At 37.4% G+C, this 24691-nt stretch overlaps 1 protein-coding gene across 11 annotated transcripts in view; it reads left to right on the forward strand.

The window, feature by feature from the left end:
• The window catches only part of Cep112 (centrosomal protein 112), a 350152-nt gene that overhangs the window by 248260 nt on the left and 77201 nt on the right, over positions 1-24691 (forward strand). For 10 of the 11 annotated variants that reach the window (XM_069993124.1, XM_069993126.1, XM_069993125.1 and 7 more), the window contains one exon: positions 18559-18621. The exons of the other annotated variant lie outside the window; for it this stretch is intronic. In XM_069993124.1, the coding sequence (XP_069849225.1) occupies positions 18559-18621 (63 nt within the window). The remainder of the gene's footprint in view (positions 1-18558; positions 18622-24691) is intronic. 11 annotated transcript variants of the gene reach the window in all.

The following is a 24691-nucleotide window of genomic DNA, read 5'->3' on the forward strand; positions in this document are numbered from 1 at the left end:
TTGTTCAGCTACTCTGGAAAATTAATATGGAGGTTCCTCAAAAGGCTAATCATAGAGCTTCCCTAAGACCCAGCAATCCCACTCCTAGACATTTACCCAAATGACCACAAACCAGACTGCACTAATGCCACCAGCACAACCATGTTCAGTGAAGCATTATTTACCTTAGTAAATAACAAAAGGATATACAAGAGGCACTGTAATTGATTATAAGACTTGTCTACAGTTTTGTAGGCTCATTTGTAATAAAGTAACTTATATCTTACTTCCACTGTCTCCATGAAAATGCAGCCATGATGGGGCTGGGAAGGTGGCTCAGTGGTAGAGCGCTTGCCTTGCATGCCTAAGGCCCTGGGTTCGATTCCCCAGCACCACATAAGCAAAAAGAAAAAAGCCAGAAGTGGCACTGTGGCTCAAGTGGTAGAGTGCTAGCCTTGAGCTGAAGAGCTGAGGGACAGCGCCCAGGCCCAGAGTTCAGGCCCCACGACCGAACCCAAAAAACAAAACAAAAAAAAAAGAAAAGAAAATGCAGCCATGACGTAGAGTTACCCTTACTCAGGTAGTTTTCCTCCCAGATCTTAGTCTGTCAGCTTCTCCTTTTGATCACTCTTGCCTTGCCTTTTCTTTTTCCTGGACTTCGTCCTCATTCCAGTGCTGACTCACCACTCTCTGATTCCTTGCCATCTTCAACTTCCACCTCTCATACATAACTAAAACCTAAGTCCTGTTTAATTGTTATTGTCCTCTTTATCTGCACATTATAAAATAATGCCCAGCAAAGTTAAATAATTTGCCTGTGGTTACACCACCAGGTTGAACTTCAAAGCCCTATGCCCTTGTGCTCTTAACCACCACGGTCTACTGCTTTCCACCTGGAAATGCTTGTTGGCATAGTCAATCAAAGCAACTTACGCTGATGAAAAAGATAGTTGGAGTGGCTTTGAGAGTCTGAGTGGGGTGATGGGATATTCAACTACACAGCCACAACATCAATTGAATACATTTTATGTTGGTACACTAAATGGGGAATCAGGTGTGTCTGTATGGCTGTCATACTCATTGCTAATACTATTTTTAAACAAACTGGCATAGTAATTATGTCTTAATGGAGATGAACTTGGAGAGTATAATAAGCTCTAGGTTATTTCACATCAGAAACAGCTAATGACAGAATGTCAAGAATGGCCTCTTAGTGCCTATCCTTTCATCTTTTAAGAACTTCTTTTATTAGTGTATATTAATTTTACAAAGGGGTTTCCCTGTGACATTTCACATGCATATATTTGATCAGATTAATTCCTTCACCTCCTCTACTGTTCCCTTTTTGCTGCCTCCGATTATTCAGTAGCTGTCAGTGGATTTCTTTACACCATCTTCATATTCAGAAACCATATATTCTCTTTTTCTCTTTCTCCTTCCCTTTCCCCCCAACCACCTGAAAATTGCCACAAGTGCACACTTGTGTGTATATACATATACATACATGCATAATTATGCACACACACATATACATACACATGCATATATATCTAAATTCTTCATGTACGAGAAAAGATGTGACTTTTGTCCTTCTTAACCTTGATAATCTCTAGTTCTATTAATTTTTCTGCAAATGCCATCATTCTTCTTTATGGCTGAATAATGCTAATATATAATGAATATACATGCATGCATACATATAGGTGTGTATATATGTATGTGTTTATATGTATATATGTCCATATATTCATTATATGCATTCATTACACATTTATGTGTAGAGGGGCATCTAGGCTCATTTCATGACTTGGCTATTGTGACTAGGGCAGCACCTCTATTGTATCCTCACCTGCATTCTTCCAGATATATGCACAGGAATGATATTGCCTGATTATGTAGTAGATTTATTTTCAGTTTTCTGAAGAACCTTCATATTGCTTTCCGTTGTGGTTAAGCTCATTTACATTTCTACTCACAATGTGTGAGAGCTGTTACTCCTCTGCATCCTCCCTAGCACTTCTTATATTGTTCGTGTTGACCATTCTAACTGAAGTGAGATTAAAATCTCAATGTCATTTGATTTGCATTTCCTTTATGGCCAAGGATGTTGAGCATTTCTTCATGTATTTGTTGACCATTTGTACTTCTTCTTTCACAGATTGTCTGTTCAATTCATTTACTCATGTTAATTGAGTTGTTAGGTGTTTTAAGGCTTTATTTTTGAACTCTTGGTATAGTGTGGTTATCAAATTATACTAAGTTTGATAGCTATACTTTGCTAGTGTATACCTAGCAAAGATTTTCTCTCACTATCTTTATTATAGTGAGTGTTCCCTTTGCTGTGCAGAAGCATTTTAGCTTACTCTTTTTTGCTGAACTGTTGGCATTGTTCAGGAGGTTGTTGCATATATCAGAATTTCTTCTTAGCTCCATACAATTCAGTCTGGAATATAGTTCTTTCTTCAATATTAAAGTCAGAATATTATTTTAAACTGTCTACAAACCAAACCTAGCAACTTATTTTAATTGTATTATCTCAAAACAATTATTCATTAAATTTCCTTTTTTATACAATTTAGCAAGCAAAGAACATTTGTAGAGCAAAATTATAATGTTTATGGAGTTTATGTGTATGACAAACTGGGGCATCTATCTACTAGATTCAAAGTTGATTTGATTATTTATTACTTGACCAATAATTAATGCCAGTTGCTCACTAAACAAGGTCACTCTGTTTGAAGCCAAAATTGAAGGTAAATCCTCTCCTTGCTAAAAATACTATATCACAGAACATGTCACCATGTGTAAATTGCAATAATATAACATTTTGTATTACTTAAAATGTATATTATGCATGCTAAAATTGCTTAAATAGAGTAGTCATTCTCCTGACATTTGTCACATTTGTTGAATGTCTCCAGATATTCAACATTAGACTTTGGTGCAAAGTGTAACAAAGATTTATAAAAATATTAGAATAGATAGGATTCTTAAAATTAATTGGCCCCATTTACATTTGGTCTTTGATGATAAATTCTTTTTTGCACATCAGAGAATAGCTGCTTCTTCCCTAGAGCAAAGTAAAGTTTTTTTTTCCCTTTCTCTATTCTCAAAGTTTGTATTTCTGCCCAAGTAGAAAATGAATTTCAGTTTCTGTGGCCTTTGCTTCAGAGACCTTCTCTGAGGGTGAGCTTTGAAATATGATTAGATCTTAATTCTTTAACTATTTTCTTAAGCTTGTTTCACAGTTTGCTTTCTTATTCAGTAAGCAGGGTGAGGAAATGCATGTAAATCTTATATGATCATTTATGGATATTAGTCATATAAATAGGTATTGTGCTGGTAAGTATGCTTAGGCCTTCTGAATTAGTGAAGTGCCTACCCCTGAATTTGGCTCTATTTCTGATTATACTGATTAATATTCAATGTGTTATCTGTCCACATAGGAGTTAATTACTGGGGGGGGGGGAGGTGAGATGGGAAGGGATGGGAAGGGGAAACAAAGGAGGAGGCAACAATGCTTGATAAGAAATGTACTCATTACCTTGTCCATGTAATTGGATTGTAATCAGAAGTCTCGTAAATGGCAATCTGCTTCTGATCCTTACTTAGTTATCTGATCTTGGAGAATTTCACAAGCAAATTATATGACCAAGTAGAACTTGAGTTAAATCTTTCTTCTACGTTCATTTCAATAGTGTCTGCTGAATGCAAAGCAGTGTAACTATTTAACAAATCCATTCTGAATTTTACAGGAATTAGAATTAAAAATAAAGATAGTTCTTTAAATCCTTTATATTCTGTTGCAGGCAGCACAGTAACCTGCCAAGGCATAATTTATATTGTTTCATGCTTTTAGCTAAATTAGGAACAAATATTTGGGAAAAGCTATCACTATGACCGAGAGAAAAAATTATTTTCTCTGAATTTATAATGTTACATTCTATAAAAACAACTTGGCAATACTGGATTTGAACTTAGGACCTCTTGCTTGTTAAGCAACTAGTCTACCATTTAGCCATGCCCCTCCCAAGCCTAATTGCTTTAGTTATATTTTGGATAGGGTCTCACAATTTTGCCTGAGGCTGGCCTCAGGCTGATCCTTCTACCTATGCCTTCCCTATAACTGGGAACTTAGGCTCACACCTTACCAGGCTTATTGATTGAGATAAGATCCCATTAACTGTTTGTTCTGGCTGGTCTCAAACAACAACCATCCCATTCATGCCTCCTGAGTATCTGAGATTACAAACATGAGACACGGGGCACGGTCCTATATTAAAACCTCAGTATTGCAAAAAATGGAGGAGGGCTGTAGGGAAACCCCATTAATACACACTGAGAAGTATTTACTCATTTGTCCAACCATTATCGGCTGTGGTCTAGGTTAGTATTGGGATATATTGATAACAGAATAAACAATTTCTGTCCTTGGGAAGTTTATATTCTAGAGAGGTCAAAGATAGTAAATACTACATTGTATAGTCAAATGACTGTTAAAGCAGAAAAATGATGGGGGCCTCTTATTACCAAAGGTCTTAGTACTGAGGATAGAGTACACAGCCAAGGAGCTGGGGCTTCATTAGCAAGATTCTCCAGCAGCAGTTACCATAGTGACCCAAGGAAGATTAGAGATTGGCCAAACATGGAGGCTGGGAAAACAGTCAGAAGAATATTGTTGACAAAAGATTGAGAAAGAATTCAGTCGATCAGTAAACTGAAGAGAAAGTAATCGTTTTGCACCAATGTGAAGACCAGTGTGGTAGTTCCATGAATAATATGACAGTACCACTCAGACTTCTTTGAGTCATTTACTTTTTTGAAAATATGTTGAAATGTTTGGATATCCTTCAAAATAAAAAAAGGAAAGAAAGAAAAACACTATCTAAAATGTTAGGGAAAGCCTATCCAGTTTAAAAAGAAAAGAGGTAAATTTCCTCCCAAATACTTCATTGAGCCCTCACTATTTAAAAGGCACTTATTAATATATTTAAGGTTTTTATAGTTATGTTTCATGTTTTTTGATAGTCACTACATTGTTTAAATAAGTGTTACTGTTTTTATGTTGAATCATGTGTCTAATTTTTGTACTTGAATTCAAACTCTTTGATATTAAATATGTGATTTTTTTAAAAGGCACTTATTACTGGCTTGGATATGGGAAGAGGACAGAACAACTAATAAGCCCCTACTCTCAAATATGTAAAACTTTTTTTTGAAAATTTTGTACATTTTTTTATTGTAAAAATGTTGTATAGAGCAGTTACAGTTATATGAGCAACGTAATGAGTACTTGTCCTATTGAGCATTGTTGCCTCCTCCTTTGTTTTCCCCTTACCATCTCTTTCCTCCCCCCTCCACAACTACCGCCCCCCACACACACACATAAAACTTTTTTTTTTTTTTGGTTGGTCGTAGGCCTTGAACTCTGGGCTGTCCCTGCGCTCTTCAGCTCAAGGTGAGCGCTCTATCGCTTTAGCCACAGCGCCACTTCCAGTTTTCTAGTGGTTTATTGGAGATAAGAGTCTCATGGACTTTCTTGCCTGGGCTGGCTTTGAGCTGTGATCCTCAGATCTCAGCCTCCTGAGAAGTTAGGATTACAGTCATGAGCCATTGGCGCCGGGCTCATAAAACTTTTTAAAAGATATTTTTGGTGGTTTGAACTCAGAGGAGTTTTGGAATTTGGACTCAGGACCTTTCCCTTGCTAAGCAGACATTCTACCAGTTGATCCATGCCTCCAGACCTTCTTTAATTATTTTTCTGACAAGGTCTCAATTTTTTGTCCAGTGCCATTCTGTAACAGCAGTCTTCCTATCTGTAGCATCCCGTGTAGCTGAAAGCACAGATATATACTTCCATGCCTATTTTACTGAGTGAAATGGAGTCTTCCTAACCTTTTCCCAAGATAGTTTGAAACATGATCCTCTGTGCCTTTCTGCATAGCTGGGATTACAAGTATGAGCCTCTAAACCCAGCAAGACTTTTAATTTTGGTGAGAAAAATTGGGGAAGAAAATGAGAAAATATAACCAATAAATTGAGATCTATTTATTAAGATTAAAAGCATCAATAAGTAGTGGGTACTCCAAAGAATAGTAATGTGAACAAGATTGCATTTTTTTTAACCACACATAGTGATACCAGTTTATAATCATTCAGGTCATTACCTTGCTTGCCATTTCTGTGCCATTTTTGTGGTATGGCCTTCATCTTTGTGGCCCAAGCTATCACTGAAGAACTAGGCATTAGAATGTGGAATGGAAATTGGACAAGGAGGAGTCAGAATTCTCAAGTACTGCCTCTCTGGGAAGTTTACAGAAACTATCACACAGCATTTTCACTTCTACCAGTAGATGGGCAGGGAGGGGCCACAGAGACACACCCAGCTACAGAGGAGGCTACTTTAAAAAATGGTCTTTACTCTGGACAGCGATGTCAACAAAATGTTACAAAGTTAAAATGCTTAATTATTAATGGGTGTATAGAATAATAGGCACATCAGATCTAGGATGTGAGTGTAAATTCACACAGGCTTTTTAAAAAGTCCTTTGACAATGTAAAGAGCTTTAGAAATGTTTCTTTAGGTTGACTTGGTAATTTTCCTTTTTGAAATTTATTTTTAAAATATAATTAGTGGAGCTGGTAGCTCATAAACTGTAATCCTAGCTACTCAGGAGGCTGCGATTTGAGGATCATAGTTTGAATCCAGCCTGGACAGGATTCTATGAGAGTCTGTGAGCCTCTTAGCTCCAATTAACCAGCAAAGAGAAATAGAGATGTGGCTCAAGTGGTAGAGCACTAGCTAAGCAAGAGATCCTGAATTCAAAACACACAGACACACAGACACACACACACACACACACACACACACACACACACACACACAAATTGATTTTGGAATAATTTAATTAAATGGGAAGTTGTTTTATTTATGACACAATGGGACATAAGGGAAACTGATGAAAATGCTTTGCTTTCCAGCTCATTTCCCTTTCTCAGGCACAGGGACAGAGCGGGTAGGAATGAACAGATTATCTAGCAGTGCTTGCTGATTGGCAGCACCCCTGTGTCTTCTACGCATAGCCTTGTCTTCCTCTGCTTCCAAATCCACTCTCCTTAAATCTAAGCAGCTTGATGTTACTTCAGGTTACTAAGCCCTGGAGTTGGCCAAAGTATGGTTAAATGTGCATTTAAGCTTGGAAGGAGGTTGTCCCAATTTCCGGAGCCTCAGAGGCACAGCCCACTCACCACATCAAGGTTATTGGGCACCAGTGCAGCCTGTAATAAAGTGACTTCCATTGCTTTTGTTCCTGTCTCCTTTGTGAAGAGGCATAATAGCAAGCCAGGATCTCAGCCAAATATCACCAGTGTTGTCATAACTCTTTAAGAGTGATATACCTGTTACAGATCTTCAGCTGTTGACTCAAATGTAAAAATTTTACTCTAGTCTCAGCTTCTGTCTTGAACCTCTGCTTAGTGGTAGAGCAGAAACTTGGAACTTGTCCTCAGTGACCTGAGCCTCGCCACTGCCCACCTGCCCAGGATGGCAGGAAGGCCCCAATTGCTGTCATGTCAGTTGTGGTGGGTGAGGTAGGGCCTCTGATCTGGCATATCATCTACTAGCCAGACATCTACTGTCATTTACACATCCATCCCTCTTTGAAAGCCCAAGCCAGCATTCTCTTAGCTACTTCCACACTGCTCTCAAACATGAAGGGAATTTTACATTCTCCCTTCTGGGGGATATTGCTGAGCCCACAGGGAACTGGGAACAGCAGTGGTGCTGAACTTCTGAGGCACTACTTAGAAAGCCTATGGGTGAGGGTAAGAACCCATCCGAGGTCAGCAGCCTCTGGCCTCCTGGCCTGGGAACATGCGGCATCTTCTGTTCTCAGAGTAACTTCTACCTATGTGACGGCTTTGTCTTTCCCCAGCTCCCACGTTTATGTCAGAAGGCTTGACAAAAAATGGGGCCTACTTAGGGGAGACACAGATAAACACTTTCCTCTGCACTTCAGACTTCCAGACCTCTGGCCTTGGGCACTTTTCTAGGTGGGGGTTAGGGAGAAAGTAGGGAAGCAGGTAGGGTAAAACCAAGCATGGTAGACTCATCCAGTGGGCTTATAGTGCTAACCCCCAAACTTACCCTTAGTTTTTCCTGCAGTTTACTATGTCATCCTTCACTGTAATGTTGTAAAGACAGAATGCCAAGCAAGGAGGACCTACAAAGAGGAAAACTTACAAAAATATATTGTTCAGAAAAATCATCAAAATATTTCACAGGCTTTATCCTATGTATTCCTTTTTTTCTACCCATCTATTTACATTTTAAGATAAAAATAGCTTTATTAAATTGTAGTTTACATACCAAAAAGTTCTTGTTTTCAATGTGTAGTTCAATGATTTTTAATAAACTAAAAGAATTGTATAACAGTCACCACAATCCTTATTTACCCTTAAAATCAGAAAAAAAGAACATTATTAAAAATGACCTCTTATTACAGCAGTGAAAAGGTCATTGGAGAATTGAATAGAGGGGACAGGGTCAAATTTCAGGGCATTAAGTAAAGAATGGGTAGTCACCAAGGAGCTCAGTAAATATTTCTTGAACTAATAAGTCAATGACAATGGAGGCAGAGGGAAGGATAACCTTTTCAAGATGTGTGCCTCCTATGCCTAAGAAGGAAGAAAAGAAAGCCCGGTAGCTCAGAAACCCCATGCTCCGCAAAACCCACCCCTGCTCCGCATGCTCTGGTACCTTGCAGGTGGCTGCATTTGCTTCTCCTTTTCTGTCAGTTGATTCCTATTCATCCATACCTGGACAACCTCTGACATATTTTCTAACATCTGCTCTCAGCTTCAGTGAGGATGATAATAGCAACTACCTCTCAACTTTTCAAGAGGTCTAGTTGTGTCAGTATGCATAAAGCATTTAGTTCAGTAAAGTAAGAGAAAAATTAATTACTTGTTTGTTGTTGCTGTCATAGTTGTCAGTGTCATCATCATTACTTTTAATATTCGCCTCCTGTACGATATATTTCCTCTTTAAAAACACCATCTCTATTTCTTTCATGACTCCTATTATGCAGTATTTTATGTATTGACTTATCTCCTCCCATATGCAATGTCTTTTACTTCTCTATAAGTATATAGTGCCTAACGAAGAGGAGCTAAAAGTAATATTGATGAAAGTGACACTGTTCACAAGGTTATATTAGATTTTCAGAAAAATTTGTGTGTGTACATGTTAGTACATGCATACATGTTAGGGTATATAATATGTTCATAGGAGGAAAACTGATCTCTTAATTGTCACATGGAAGTGAATCACTGTACAAGAAAATCTTGCTAATGTGAAAGGAGAATAAGAAAACTAATAATGTGTGGTTTTCAACACAAGTACAAAAAGTACAATTCGCATTTGGCTGGAGTGATATTACTACTTTGATCAACTATCATGATGCAATTTCTGCCTACTTATTTTCTGCAAGAATTTATGGGGACTTTGTATTATTTCTTTCTTAGATGTTTGATGTAATTCATTTATGAAAGCATTTGGGAGTGGATATAAGGATGTATTTGTGTGTGTGTGTGTGTGTGTGCGCGTGTGCGTGTGTGCGCGAGAGAAGGAGAGAGAGGAAGGAGAGAGGTCTTGAGTTTTCTCCTTTTTTCTTGAGTTAATCCTTTCAGAGACTCATCTATTTTGTTTAAATTACTGAAAATTCATACTGTGTTAATATTTTTACTATTATATTAATGTCTATAGAATCTGGTAAAGATGGCCCTCTTATTCTTGCTGTGGGTAACTTTTGTCTTTCTTTTCTAATTACTGTATCAAGAAATTTACCATATTTGTTCTTTAAAAAAAACACTGTTTGGGCCCATTGATTTTCCTTTTTTGTTTTTTTTTTTATTAATTTTTGCCATTTTATTATTTGTTTTGTTTGCCTTACATTTAATATGTTGCTGTTTTTATCTTCAGCCTTATATCACTTTATAACTTTTCTTTTTGTTAGTAAATGTGAATTTAAAACTAAAAATTATTTAGCTGCATTCCATAAATACATGCTTCTATTTTATCTATCTCAAAGTATTTTCTGTTCCTTTTTAAATTCTTCTTAGAATTTTGGAGTATTATTATGTACTTCTTCAACTCTTCAAATACTTGGAAAATGAGATACATTTCCATCATGATTTCATATTTAATTTTGTTTCAGTCAGAGAGAATATACTTTGTATAAGATCAGTCCCTTTTAAATTATAATTTGTCTCATGGACCAGAATATGATCCATCAGGTGAGTTGGTAGCATTCTTAAATAATTTGTATTTGCTTGTTCTGTCAGTTTCTGAGAAAGAAGTATTGAATTCTCCTTAGTGAGAATTCTCCTCCTTGTGAGTTTGCTTATGTCTCCTTTAGTTCTGTCAGTCTTTATGTATTTTGAACCACTTGGATTTAGGTACATGCATAGTTAGAATTGTTCTACCACTTCTATGAATCAAAAATTTGAGTTTTAATTCATAAAAGTCTTAGTTAGGTTTTCAGTTGTTGATATATTTTACAAAATATGCTTTAATTGTAGCCTACTTTTTTACTTCCTGTTGGTACATCAAGTATGAATTGTAATTTCCTTTCAAACTTAATGCTCTCATTTCCCTATTCTTTTCCTGTCTCTGCAAATATTACCCATACTATACTGCTTTAATATTGCTTTTCACATCAATTTGTCATTTAAAGAAGCTTGAAAATGAAAATAAAAAGTATATCGTGTGTGTGGTATGTGTGTGTGTGTGTGTGTGTATGTGTGTGTGTGTGTACTTAATCATTGGTGTCTAGCCAGGTTTCTATATACCAGAATTTTTCTTTGAAATTCTGTTTTTTTTTTTTACTTTAAGTTAGAAAGGATATTTGCCCTAGATGTGTAGTTTTATATTGACATATTTTCTTGAAAGAATATCTTAAGTACTCATTTTTTTCTGACTTGAATAACATAAATGTGAAATCATCAATGTGTCTTTTTAATATATGGGTTGTCTAACTGCTTTTAAGATATTATCCTTATTGTTCTCTATAATTTTATTATAATTTGTTTTGATGTGGTATTTTATGTTTATCATATTTTGTTCAATTATTTTTTGGACTTGTGGCTGTAGAGAATTTTTTTCAATTTGGAAATTTATCGACCATAACATTCTCAAGTATTTCTTAAACCTTCTCCTTCTGGGATACAATTACACATATGTTAAAGGGTGTGGTATTGTCTCAGTAACTACTAAGACTACTCACTATTCACTAAATTTGCCCTTTGTCTCTGGGAATTGTTTTCAGAAGTGTAAATTTCAGTCCGTATATAAAGTGGTTGACAGTTCTCATCTACCAAGTAAAATGCTATGCAAACTGCGTGGCAGAGGAACGAGCTCACAGGGCTAGCTGTTGCCTGAAAATTTGGAGAGACACCAAACCACACGATGCATAGAGAATACTAACTTGGATAAATACAAAAAACAAAACTATATCAAAACATATTATAAAAATATAAAAGATAAAGCAATAAAGACAAAATTTGATGGATATAAGAGGTAGGTGTCAACTTTCTAAGAAAACCTGCAATTATGAAGATGTGGAATAAAATATTTAAAGTATTGAGACAACCCCATACAAGTGTAGAATTCACTGCTGTGAAAAAATATTCTTCAAAGGTAAAGGAGAAATTCAAATTCATTCTTGAACAAAAATTAAGGAAGTTTGTTGTCAATAGATCATGTATTGTAAGATATGTTCAAAGAATTTCTTTTATCATTGACAAAAATTCTTTTTTTTGTGGGGGGGGGAGCCCGGTCGTGGGCCTGAACTCTGGACCTGGGCACTGTCCCTCAGCTCTTCAGCTCAAGGCTAGCACTCTACCACTTGAGCCACAGCGCCCCTTCCGGCTTTTTTCTTTCTGCTTATGTGGTGCTGAGGAATCGAACCCAGGGCCTCTGGCATGCAAGGCAAGCGCTCTACCACTGAGCCACCTTCCCAGCCCAACAAATATTCTTAACAGATTCAAAGCAGTAATAGCCAAAGTGATCCTGTACTTACACAGACTTTTATGTATGTGAAATAAATAATCACAGGAAGTAGGAAATTAGTATTTTGCTACATAAGGCATTCATCTACCTACCTATGCAGTATTACTTGAAAGTAAAATATATTTCAAACTTTAGGAAAACCACTAATAATTAAAATTATTACTGATAGGCAAAGAAAGGAGAGAAAATAGATTTATACACAAAAAATGCTCCCTGTAAATCACAAAAGGCAGAAAAAGAATGGAAAACAAATAGGAATGAAAAAAGCAGTGAATTAAAACAAGTACTAATTATCCAGACACTGATCCAATGGGTTGGCTTGTTCTCTACAATTGAGGCAGTTTCCATGTCTGGCTTTTTGCTTGTTAATTGGAGTTTCATGGATTTGTCTGCCTGAGCTCTGTTCTCAGATTTCAGCCTCCTAAGTGGCCAGGATTACAGGTGTGTGCTACCAGCACCTGGCTTTAGTAATGACTTTAAATGTCAGTGGCCTAAACATGCCAATTAAAAGACAGAAATTGTCAAAGTGGAAAAATAGACAAGACTCAACTCCATATTGTCTACAAGAAACCTACCTTGAGTATACTTAAACTAAAAGCAAATGGTAGAGAAAGATACCCCATGTTAATCATAATCAAAAGAAAGCAAAAGTAGCTATATTAATTTTAGACAGAAGACAAGGCTTACTTTAAAATTGCTGTTTTTCTTCTCTTGTTATGTTACCTCTGTTCAGGATATCCTGCAGGTGATGGTATGAAAATTATGTTTCTAGTGAGGTACTAGAGGCTCATGCCTGCAATCTTAGCTACATAGGAAGCTGAGATCTTCTGAGGATCACAGTTCAAAGCCAGCCCAGGCAAGAAAATTTCTGAGACTCTTATCTCCAATTAACCACAAAAAAAGAGCTGTAGCTTAAGTGGTAGAGCACTAGAGTTCAAGCCCCACGTGCCCAGGAGGGAGGGAGAGAGAAGTGAAGAGAGGGAAGGAGGGAAGGAGAAAGGAAGAGAGAGAAGGAGGAGGAAGAGAGTAAGATTTCTATATAGAAATTAGAGCTATTCATTCAGTTAGTTATTTTTTATTGTACTAGGGTTTGATCTCAGTGCCTTGTCCTTGCCAGGCAGATGCTCTACCACTTGAGCCACACCTCTAGTCCTAAGCCTTTTGTTTTATTTTGGTTTTGAGTGTTTTTTACTTTTTAGCCCAAGCTAGCCTCAAACTCTTTGTCTTCTTACCTCAGCCTCTGAAGTGCTGGGATTACAGATGTGCACCATTGAGCTTTAAGACTTAGTTTAAAATAGCTAAGCCTAATCTAATTTATATAGAGAAATGAAAAGTATTTTTCAATTATTCTTATTCATCTCCAAAGTACTGTTAGAGTATTTAATACAAACTAGTCTCACTTTATCTGTAGTATTGAATATTCCAGTGAACCCTAATACTTCCTAAAATCCTGAGACTTATACTATATTTCCCAGGCCCTTTCTTTCTCCTCTAAATGACTTCATCTTGTATCTCACTGTATATTTCTCCACAGTCTGTATACAGTTCTCAAGCCCAAATGATATACCATTCCTCCCCCTTCATGGAAAAGTGGAAGCAATCTGAACCTTTCACCACTGTTCTGGGAATCATTAGCCTGCACTCCTAGCCAAAGCCATCTCCTACCCCTGGAACTCTGGATTGTATCCTGTATTAGTCTTCCCAGAGGACCATCACAAAATACATTAATTGGTGGATTAGACAATGGAAATGAGTTAGGGTTTCTACCTATGAATGTAGGGGTGTACTGTTTACTATAACACATTCTCTCTCCTTTATTTAAGGATATATCTTAAGTAAATATCTGGTGTTATCTGTGTTTCCCTCTCTACTGCTAGAATATTCCCATCAGCCTACAGATGTACTGTTAGTTCCCTGTTATCTTACAGAAAAATCCTCCTTCTCCTCCTCTACCTCTTCCTTTTCCTCCTCTACTCACTCTTTTCACTCACTTACCTCCCCTACAGTCTTGTCCCCATTTTGTTCCATCTCAATAATGAATGTCTAATAAACATCTCCAAACTTAATACATCCAAACTGATTAGTGGATCTTTTCCTAAAAAACCTATTCCATCCATAGTTTTTCTCATGTCAAATAATAATAATCTTATTTTCTAGTTGCTTAGGCAATTCTTGAAGTCTTTCTCTATTATCTTTTTTGTAATGCAACCTATTCAGCTGGTTCTCCTGTCAGTTTTTTTTTTCATGGAATTTGACTGCTCTCACCTCCTCTGTTGCCATCCTGTATTATTTGCAGTAGCCTCCCAGTTGTCTTCTTTGTTGGATTTTTAGCGTGAACAGAATCTATGCTGATCTTTTTAGAACACTTCAAAATTTTCTCTTACACATATTAAATCCCTATTCCTAGCGGGGCACTGGTGACTCACATTGTAATACTAGCTACTCAGAAAGCTAAGATCTGAGGGTTGCCAGCCTGATCAGGGAAGTCTGTGATACTTATCTCCAATTAATCAGCAAAAAGTTGGAAGTGGGCTCTGGCTCAGTGGTAAAGCACACATCCTTTAGTGAAAAAGCCAAGGAAGACCATGAGTCCCTGAGTTCCTGGCCCAGTACCTGCGCAAAACAAAGAAACAAAAACAACAAAATCTCAGCAGTCCCATGTGAGATTCCCCAACCCCTGTTCTCTCTCAAATATATGTTGCTCACAGAAGATGTTGCATGTGATTCAGCCACACTGTCCTCTGCACTGTGCTTTTTCCATGGTTTGCTGGTTACTGTCTCAGGGTTCTAGCATCATCGCTTACTGGGGCCTGGATGTTCTCTCCCTGGAGTTCACCATGACTTCCTCATCTCCTACAAGTATTTACTCAACTATTGCCCTCTCAAAGAGACCTGCTAAGACTTTCATGTTTATGAAATTACAAAGCACTCTTACCTTTCATCATTTCCCTACCTTTCATCATCATCTTTGCCTACTTTATCTTTCTCTATGGCAATCAAACCATCTAAAATATTACTTTTAAAAGGTATGTTATCACTCGGGCTAGCCAAATGTCCTATCACTTGAACCACACAAGATAGGGTCTTGATAACTTTTCACGGCTTCAAATTCACAATCTTCCTACCTCCATCTCCTGAGAAGCAGGTATTACAGTTGTGTACCATCAAGCTCCACAAAAATTGTGCTATTTACTCTAGTGGATAAACATTTCATAGAGGTAGGAAGAGATTCTTGCTTGTGTGTTCAATGCTGTAGTTCTAGAATTTAGGAATGAGTCATTTGTTGAGCTATGAAGGAACTGGTTTAGGTTACTGAGATTCAAGAGCCAGCCAGCCACAGTCCCTGCAGAGGAACTGCTGCTGGCACATAGTCTTTCGTTACTGACCAGCATCTTAGAGAACTAACTCTTTCTTTATGACACTGTAATTAATTTGTGGATTTTCTAGTGAGTAAATGTTTTTAAAGCAGTTAGAATAGTGCCTTGCACATGGTAAAAGCTCAATGAGTATTTACTTTAAAAGCAACAAATACTTCTTTGAGCATTTTGTGATAACTAACATTGGCAGAATGTGAAACAAGACCAATAAACCTCAAGAGGTTCTTGAGGCTCTAATTCTGTAATGGAGAGGGTCCTTTTGAGCTGGAATTGAGTCCGACACTTACTAGAAAAATGGCAACAGTCACATGCCCCATCTACTCTGGAGAAAAACAAAACTACCCTGTGCACTCAATGGGAGTGTAGATGCAGAGATTTATAGAATGAACTCCACGAAGAATTGCTTTTGAACTTAAGTGCATGGAACATATGGTTATGAAAAGTTCATTTCAGAAGTATGGGGTTGGGCAATATTAAGAAAAAGGGCTGTATATAGTATCTTTTTCATCCTTTAAATGAACATATTTGTACCAAGCAATATGTGAAGGACTTGTACCTGTCTTTCAGGATCCCACAAACTAGCAGAAGAGACACGTAAACTAGATGTCAGGAGTTCAGCCTATGCTATATAGGGACGTACTCAGAGTAAGTGTCTTCTTCATCTCATTGTGACAGTGAAATAAATCATTCACTGCCAGGTAAACATGGTAGACAGAATCACTTGTTTGTCTCCACTCTCTGAGGAAGTCCTGTTAAAGTGCAAAGAATGAAATGAAAAGAGGGGCTGGGGATATAGCTCAGTAATGAAGTGCTTGTCTCCCAAATTTTAAGAAGGAAGGTGATAGAAGGAGGAAGAAATTGAAAAGAACATAAACAGTGGTTTTTAACCTTAGTTTAACCCTGGCTAAACATTAGAAATAGCTGCAGAGATTTGTTTTAATTGCAGTACCTGGTCTGTATCCCAAATGAATGAAGTCAAAACTTCAGGATATAATCCAGGCATTTGTATTTATATAGTACACTTTTTGCAGTGACAGAGAGAAGAGATAATGGTGGTAAATATAAGAAATTACAGCATTTTTGAACTTCAGAAAGGACTGGATCAAAATGGACTTGGCCTAACTAAGCATAACAAAATATGAATAGCTTTTGGGAGAAAAGACACTATACCTATTACAAGCAGCAGAATCATCCATGTTGCTCAACTTTAGGGAATCTTGAGGAATTGGAGGGACGAGGTATGGAGTAGATGGGGAATAAGTAAGTCTCTAAATGGATTTAGAGAATGGATAAGAAACAAACAAATGACAAGATTACCCATCTTATCTTATTCACTCTGCCCTACCCTTCAATTGCTCCTGGAGGGTTCTTAGGTAGAGTTGAGGGCAAAAATGAAGACAGAGTTGTGCAAGAATGGCCAGCTTCAATACCCAAGCACCCTTTTGCAGACAGAAGTCAGATCTATGCTGCCAGGTCTTACACTGAAGGATCAGCCCATGAAGAGACTGGCACAGGAGAACCATGGGACATCCAACCATCCACAGGCTGTATAGATCGGAGCTGCTTCCAGCCAGTTTTATAAGGTCTCACCTTAAATAAGAAAGCACACTAAAGAATGCTAGACATTTGAGAAAAGTGCCTGAAGTGAAAGACAAAGGCTGGAGAAAGTAAATAAGGGAACTCTGACAAAACACCCTTTGGTGAACTGAAAAACCTTTAAGTATATATGTGGATAGGTGCACACATAGTTGTTGACAGGTTAGATAGGTAGATAGATATGTAGATATGAGATTAGTAACCTCAAGAAATATCAGAACTACCCTGTGAGGCATTATACACTGTGCTCTGGTGGATAGAGCCTTGGGCTCTGCAGCCGGGGGGGAGGACGAGGACTATGTCCTGTCCTATCACTTCCTCGCTGTGTGATGCTGGGCAGATTACCTAACCTCCCAATGTCTGTTTCCTCATTTGTGGTTATGCTGCTGTTTTAAAAAACAAAAAAGCTTCCTTAGACATTATAATGATGCTGTCAGAATCTTTTTTGATACAAGATGAGGTTTTAAAGTAGAAATAAAAAAAATAGCCAGACACTGGTGACTCATAATGCTAGCTACTCAGGAAGCTGAGATCTGAGGATTGCCTTTGAAGGCCAGCCTAAGCAGGAAAGTCTATGAGATGCTTATCTCCAATTAACTACCAGAAACGCTGACAATGGAACAGTAGCTCATGAGATAGTGTCTGCACCTTGAGCAAAAACACTCAGAGACAACAGCCAGGCCCTGGGTTCAAGCCCCAAGGACCATGACCTAAAATACAAATTTAGAGGTATAAAAATCAGATTAAAACAGAGAGATGCAGGTAGATGGATAGACAGGATGTAGGAAATTATGAGAGTAATGACTCAAAGTTTTCCCAAAAATGAAGACTAGGAAAAGGGATCCATCTAGGGCATGTCACTGTGACCTTTCTGAGCACTGATAAGAGTGAAGATCCCAAACACTTCCAGAGAGCACAACATGGGTTACATCCAAAGGATTGGAGCTTGAAGAACATAGGAATAATCAAGTTCTAAGCAATGTGGACTTATTCTGTTTGATTTAGATATATTTGTCACTTCAAAGGACAGGTCTGTGTTGGGCAGGGACGGGGCTCAACTCTTTGCTTATTGAATCCAAAATTATCATATCTGCCTTTGTCCAGGAGTACCTATTGCTTTTATTTTTAAGCTGATGTGAAAGAGTATTAAATTTGCCAACTTCTTTTCCTCCTCTTTCAATTTTCTGTCCCCTTTCCTGCATTTCTCCTCCCATTTCTTCCTTCTTCCCCTTCTTTGCCTTCTGAGCTTTCACACTTTTGCTGTGTCTATTTTTGTCTCTCCTCCCTTTCTCTTTCTATCCACAGAAGTCTTGTGTTTGTCTAATAATTGGCAGGAGAGATCTCTTTTTTCTTTAGCTTTTTAAGTGATGAATAGTTGGCGTCAGATCAAAGACAAGCCCTGTGGTTTTCTGGCTGCCCCAGAAGGGCGGTGCAGCTGGCGGGTGTCCCAGCTGCCTGGTGATAGGCATGTGGAAGATATACCAAGCTCACAGGTCACTGTGTGTGTGTGTGTGTTCATGTGCGTGTGTTTTTCAGGCCAACAGCAGGCTGAAGCAGATTGAGAAGGAATATACTCAGAAGCTTGCCAAATCTTCCCAGGTAAGCATCAAGAAAAGAAACAAAACAAAGTAAAACTAATACAAGAAGCAGAAACAAAACTAACACATCAAAGCCTTTATGCTTCAGAGTTGAATTACTTCTCAGTAAATTTACTTCTCAGAAAATGGCATATTGAACCATTTGAACTAATACACACCCTCTGTCTCTCTGTCTCTATCTCTGTCTCTGTCTGTCTCTCTCTCTCTGCCTCTGTCTTTGTCTGGTTTTTTTTTTTTGCCTTTGTCTCTCTGTCTCTGTCTTTCTGCTTCTCCCCCCACATCTCTCTCTCCTGCTCCAATGTTGTAAAACCAGCCTGTACACTTGAGCAAGCCCAGGCTGAAATCATTTCAGAAGTACAGGAGATACACACCTACATTGTGATGTAAGCGTGTTGATACCATCTGTGCTTTTCTGCAATATTCCATTTCACTGCACCTAAGGGCTACTTGACAGCATAATTCAAAATGACAGCTCTAGGTTAAATCAGCAGTTCAACTCTGAGTCTTTTGGGGAAAAATAAAAGAATTGTGAGTTTATCTATTCTTGCTGTGTGTTATAGTTTTACTATAAGATCCAACAACTGAATACTTTACTTGAAATATAACTATATAAGTAGTTATAACGTTATTCACTACTAGCATTTAGGGAATCCCAAGCATTCTTTAGAGATATGATTAATTTTAGAACAAGTAAATCCTACTTATCTTCTTTGCAGATGGAGAAATTAAACAATTTGGTTTGTAGGCTTCATATATAGTCCTTTTAAAATCAGCTTGTTTTGGTGTCTTTCCATGTATGCAGAAGCAAAATTAAGTATCACATAGTAGGACTAACATCAATACAACAACAAAATGGTAATAGTTAATGCTATGAACTCTTAACTGCTGATAGTTAGTCTTTACTCACAGTACACAGGTTGCAAACTCTTACTGGCCCCATTTTTCCAGTTAAGAAAACTGAGGCTCAGAGAGACAAAATCACATGAATGAGTGACTCAGCCAGGACTCAGCCTGGGTCTGACTCCAATGTGGTGATCCTGAGGCTCAGCCCCAGCCTGGTCCAGCCCCTTATATTTTTAATATGGTAAAACTTCATTGGCAGTTATCTGTAAATGTCCTCAAATCTATAATTATTTCTAAAATGTTTATGTTCTACTACTCTCATCCCATTGGGAAAGCAAAAAGTCTTTGTTTAAGCAAAGAGTTATACATGTTTATTCAAGAGAGGATGATAATATAATGTCCTGGTTGTCATGATCTAGAGGAAAAAGTATGAAGAAATGTCCTTTTTAGTTCACTGAAAAAGATTCTTCCCATCAACAGGATTTGTTGGTGGGTGAGAGAAGGTAGTACTGGAGTTTGAACTCAGGGTCTTGCACTTACTAAGTAAGTGCTCTACCACTTGAGCTATGCCCCAGCCTTAAAGAAATCTTACTATTCCAAAATTCCTGGCTGGTATACATCTACATTCTGCTTATTTTGCTTTATGTTAAACAGAAGAGGCAGACTGAAAGTGAGATATAAGATAACTAATAAAAATGCTTAAGTAATGAGAGTGTAAACAGGAATACTTAAGTTTATCTAAAGGAATGTATGAAGTAGCCTGATTATATGACATTAAAGCAAATTAAATGTAAGTTAATATGGAAGAAAGCCTGAGCTTTCTACAACTCGAGATTTGATGCCAGTCCTACCACTGTGTGTCCTTGAGTAAGCTTACCTGCCCTCTTTGGAATTCAGTTTCCTTATTTGTCAAAGGTTGAAAGCATTACTTACCTCATGAGATTGTTTTAAGTATGAAGTAGAACAATGACAAAATGCACTATGCCTCATACATACTAAAGAGCTTCATAACTGTTAGCAATTTTGTAGTAGCATGAAAATTGCAATAGAGAAAAGAGGAAGCAGGGAAGAAAGTTTAAAAGGTCTGGAAGGAAGGAGGAATTATTTCTTCAGATAGTATTGAACTCATGCCAGTAATCCTAGCTACTCAGGAGGCTGAGATCTGAGGATCACGGTTCAAAGCCAGCCCGGGCAGGAACATCCATGAGACTCTTATCTCCAATAAATCACTAGAAAACTGGAAGTGGCGCTGTGGCTCAAGAGGTAGAGCATTCGCCTTGAGCTGAAGAGCACAGGAACAGCGCCCAGGCCCAGAGTTCAAGCCCCACGACTGACAAAAAACAACAACAACAAAGTATTGGAGAATTGATGAGATTTGGGTGCTATTTTCCTAAGTAAAGACATGAAGAAGGAAATTGAAAACCCAGCCAGTAACATTTCTCATGTACTGTAGCCACTGTTTTATAAACAAAAGGATAATGTGATACCTAATAAGAAAAAAGAGCCAGAAGCCAGTGGCTCACACCTGTAATCCTAGCTACTCAGGAGGCTGAGGTCTGAGGATCATGTTGGAAGCCAGCCAATGGCAGGAAACCCCATGAGACACTTATCTCCAATAAACTACTCAGAAAAAGCCAGAAGTGGTGCTACAGCTCAAGTGGTAGAGTGCTAGCCACCCAGGCCCTCCCTGAGTTCAAGCCCCAGGACCAGCAAAAAAAAAAAAAAAAAAAGAAGGAACGAATAAACGAACGAACAAACGAAGGGAAGGGAAAGAAAAGGAAAAATAATCTCAGGAAGGATTTTAGTAGCATAAGAAAAGATGGCCCAACCTTTTCTTAGAAGGATAACCTCATGCTTTGTTTTCCCACCTCTGAATACATATAAATATGGCTGTTAATACTGATATCTACAAACTGGCATAAGAAACATTAGTCTACAATGCTAGTCAATTCTGAGAAACAGGTTATTTTTAAATGAACATTAAAAACCAGAAGCATGGATTGACTTTTTCCACTTTCAAGTTCTGGTTTGCTGGAATCTCTAACTCATATCTCATCATGCTGATGCAAGTGCCAGAAGCAAAGTTGCTTAATTCTGTTTATCAGACTTTGAAAAATCTCTAAAAAAATTAATGAGTGCATTGATGATGGCTGAACTGGCATTTAAGAGAGCATCAGTTAAACTTGGAACATATTTTAAATACTTTCCTCCTTTAAAGGAAGTTATATAATCTTTCAGATCTTATCCAGCCCTTAGGATTTAGTAGTGTGTGTACAACAAACCATGGGCACACTTGAAGCCTGACTCCTCCTGAGATTTTCATCATCTCCATGGCATTCTCAGCACTGGCACTGTCTCTGGGCACAATCCCAGATGACACCTCCATCTTATTACATATTTGTGTCTTTTATTTCAGTATCATATATTAACCTTGCCTTTCAGTTTTAATGTAGATTCCTCACTCAGCTCAGTCATTTGATAGTCATTTTTTAAAAAAGAGATGGTGCCATTTTGCAATAGTATGCACACTGAAAATGTGAAGAGGCCGAAGGTGAGCTGCCTACCAAGCCCACTCAGTGCCACGGGACCAGCTCCCTTTCTCCCATCGGATGCAGATTAGTGCCCATAGACACAGGTGCCACACATGTTCTACTCTTCAAGATCTTGTAATTACCCAGGGAAGCAGCCAGAAAACAGGGTGCAGCAAGGGGCCACTCCTTTCTGTGTGTGTCAGGAACTCCAATACTTGCCTGCCCTTCCTAACTGTGGCTTGTCTGGTTTGTTGCATTCCACAGAAAAATTTTAGGAACTAATGTCTCAAACTATACCATAATCTGAAAAACAACAGAATGAATTAAAGATTAAATGTATCCTCAGTTTGGAATTCTTTTATTTTAGGACCTTAAATAAGACCCCTAACATTTATGCATGTGTTCTTCCATGGGTTAGGTTGCTGCCATTATCAGCCCAAAATAGTTCTTGTTTTCCAAGATACTAATTTTTAATAGCTATATGAAATGTTCTAATTCTTTTTCTGAAGCTAGCACATGGATAAACAATTCATGTAGGAACATTGGCAGTCTCTTACAGTTCTAAATTAGGATTCAATCAGAATTGGAGGGGTTTTATTATGATATAGTCACAATACATACAATGTATTTGCTTTCATTCTCTTTAGGCACATTTAATGATATTATTCTGTGAAAAAGCTAGATTATCTCAATACTGTTTGCCAGATTTTTTTTTATTTGCCACAATTATAGTTCTACTACTTAACTATGTATAGTGTTAGTCATATGCATTGAACTGAGGTGAAAATAGTCCATTTTCTTATCTAATTCTATGGCTAATAGACCTAAAGATCATGCCTTGTCCTTTACCTAAAGCATGTACATTAATCTATTTATTCTGTTTAATGCTCAGTCCTAAAATATGTAAACATTAAATCTTATTCTTAAAACCCATGTTGCTGCTCTACATCATCATAACTGTCAGTCTATCAATCAATTTGTCTAGCCAGTGTTTCACCTCCAGTGTTTTGACATCCTCTCCCTGGTGTCACCTGCACAAGTCATGAATATAGCTTTCCAAATATAATCTCATTATTTCTCCTATAAGAATCTCCCTTCTACCCTTAAGAAATAAGGATTCATTTTCTGCACAAAAGCAAGTATGCTCTTCTCAGACCATCCTGGATTCCACTCTCAGTTCCTCCAAAAGCTACATTTGTTTCTTTTTGATGTGCTGTTTTCCTAAATCTTTTAAAAATGATTTTAAGCCCTTGTGATCACTTGAAATGCCCTCAAATATTTTTATCTTTTGCTAATCCCAATCTTTATATATTGAAGAAAAGTAGGGGTTACTTTAAAAGTTACTTTAATGTACCTTAAAAGTACATTAAAAGTGTACATGTGATTAAATTGGTCAGAACTAAACATACACACAAAACAATTGAACCTATCACTTCCATAAAGTTTTAGTTTATGCAACTTGAAAAATCAAACTATTTTTACTGTTTGGATCTCTGTTCCTATATGGTATCAATTTTAAATTTCAGTTTAATCCAAAGAAATGGGGCTCTTTCTTACCCCCAGCTCATCTTCTGGCTCTATAACTGGAAGTTGATTATTCTGTCCTTCAGTTTTTGATACTTATTGTAACAACCTATCCTGTTTCGCAGAAGTGCTAGGAAAATATAATTGAGTGGATGCCACAGTGGAAGCAGCATCTAATCACAATGTAGGCAGCAGATGAAAGCTATCTCAGTAAATGAATGTTCTTCCACACTGTAGGTAGCAGAAGATTCTCATTTGCATTTAATAATATTAACATAATGCTATTACACTTTATCTTCTCACAGTTACCCTAATATTTGATTATCAGTTCTAAACTTGGTTACAGTGAGTTTGAACACTTATAAAAAACATTCTGTATAATGCTATTATTTATTTCAATAGAAACAACTAGTATTTCTATCAGACTGGGTTTCTGATGACTCTATGAAGTTTCTATTATTTTATGATGCTTTGACCTGGTTTTGTTTACAATTAATAGTGACAAAAAGTAACCTGGCTCCCCTCTTAGCACCAGCAGAATTATATTCTAATACTGTTTCTTTTATTAGAAGAAACAACCATTTCCTGCTTTCAAAAAGTCATCACAATTGAATTTGAAAGGAAATGGATACATCCAAAGCAAAGGAACAGGAAAGCTCTCTGTAGACCCATTAAATATCAGAGATCTCTTTCCACATGTTCATTGGGGAAGTTGGAGTGAACCCTGTTCAGGAAGGAACCAATTCTCAAATGTAGACAGTTCTGGAGTCTCTGAAATGGCAAGATGCAAACCAAAATAAACTGTCATGAATATGTAGCAGTTAAGAAGAAAGCAACCTATTTGGAAATACAAACTTCCCTTAAACCAAAACCTTGTTGAAAAGTCAAATCCACTTGTTAGAGGAATGGATTAGTGCAATGATACATCTGTGGGCTTCACCTTTTGCCTGTCTCCTTAGTTGGAAGTCATCTTCAACCATGTCAAATATCTGACCTCTCTCTGTGCCTCTGTTTCTTCATTTATGAAAGAAAGGTGATAACACTTATCTAACAATAGTAAGTGACACAGAACTTGGAGTCTTTAACACAATATGCAGACTTTAGTGAATACTCACGAGTTATTGTATAGAATTAGGTGACCATGGAAATGACCTCTGTTATTTTGGTTATTAA

Source organism: Dipodomys merriami, unplaced genomic scaffold (assembly GCF_024711535.1).
Source record: "Dipodomys merriami isolate MVZ:Mamm:240054 unplaced genomic scaffold, mDipMer1.0.p SCAF_42, whole genome shotgun sequence".
NCBI classification, from domain to species: Eukaryota; Metazoa; Chordata; class Mammalia; order Rodentia; family Heteromyidae; genus Dipodomys; species Dipodomys merriami.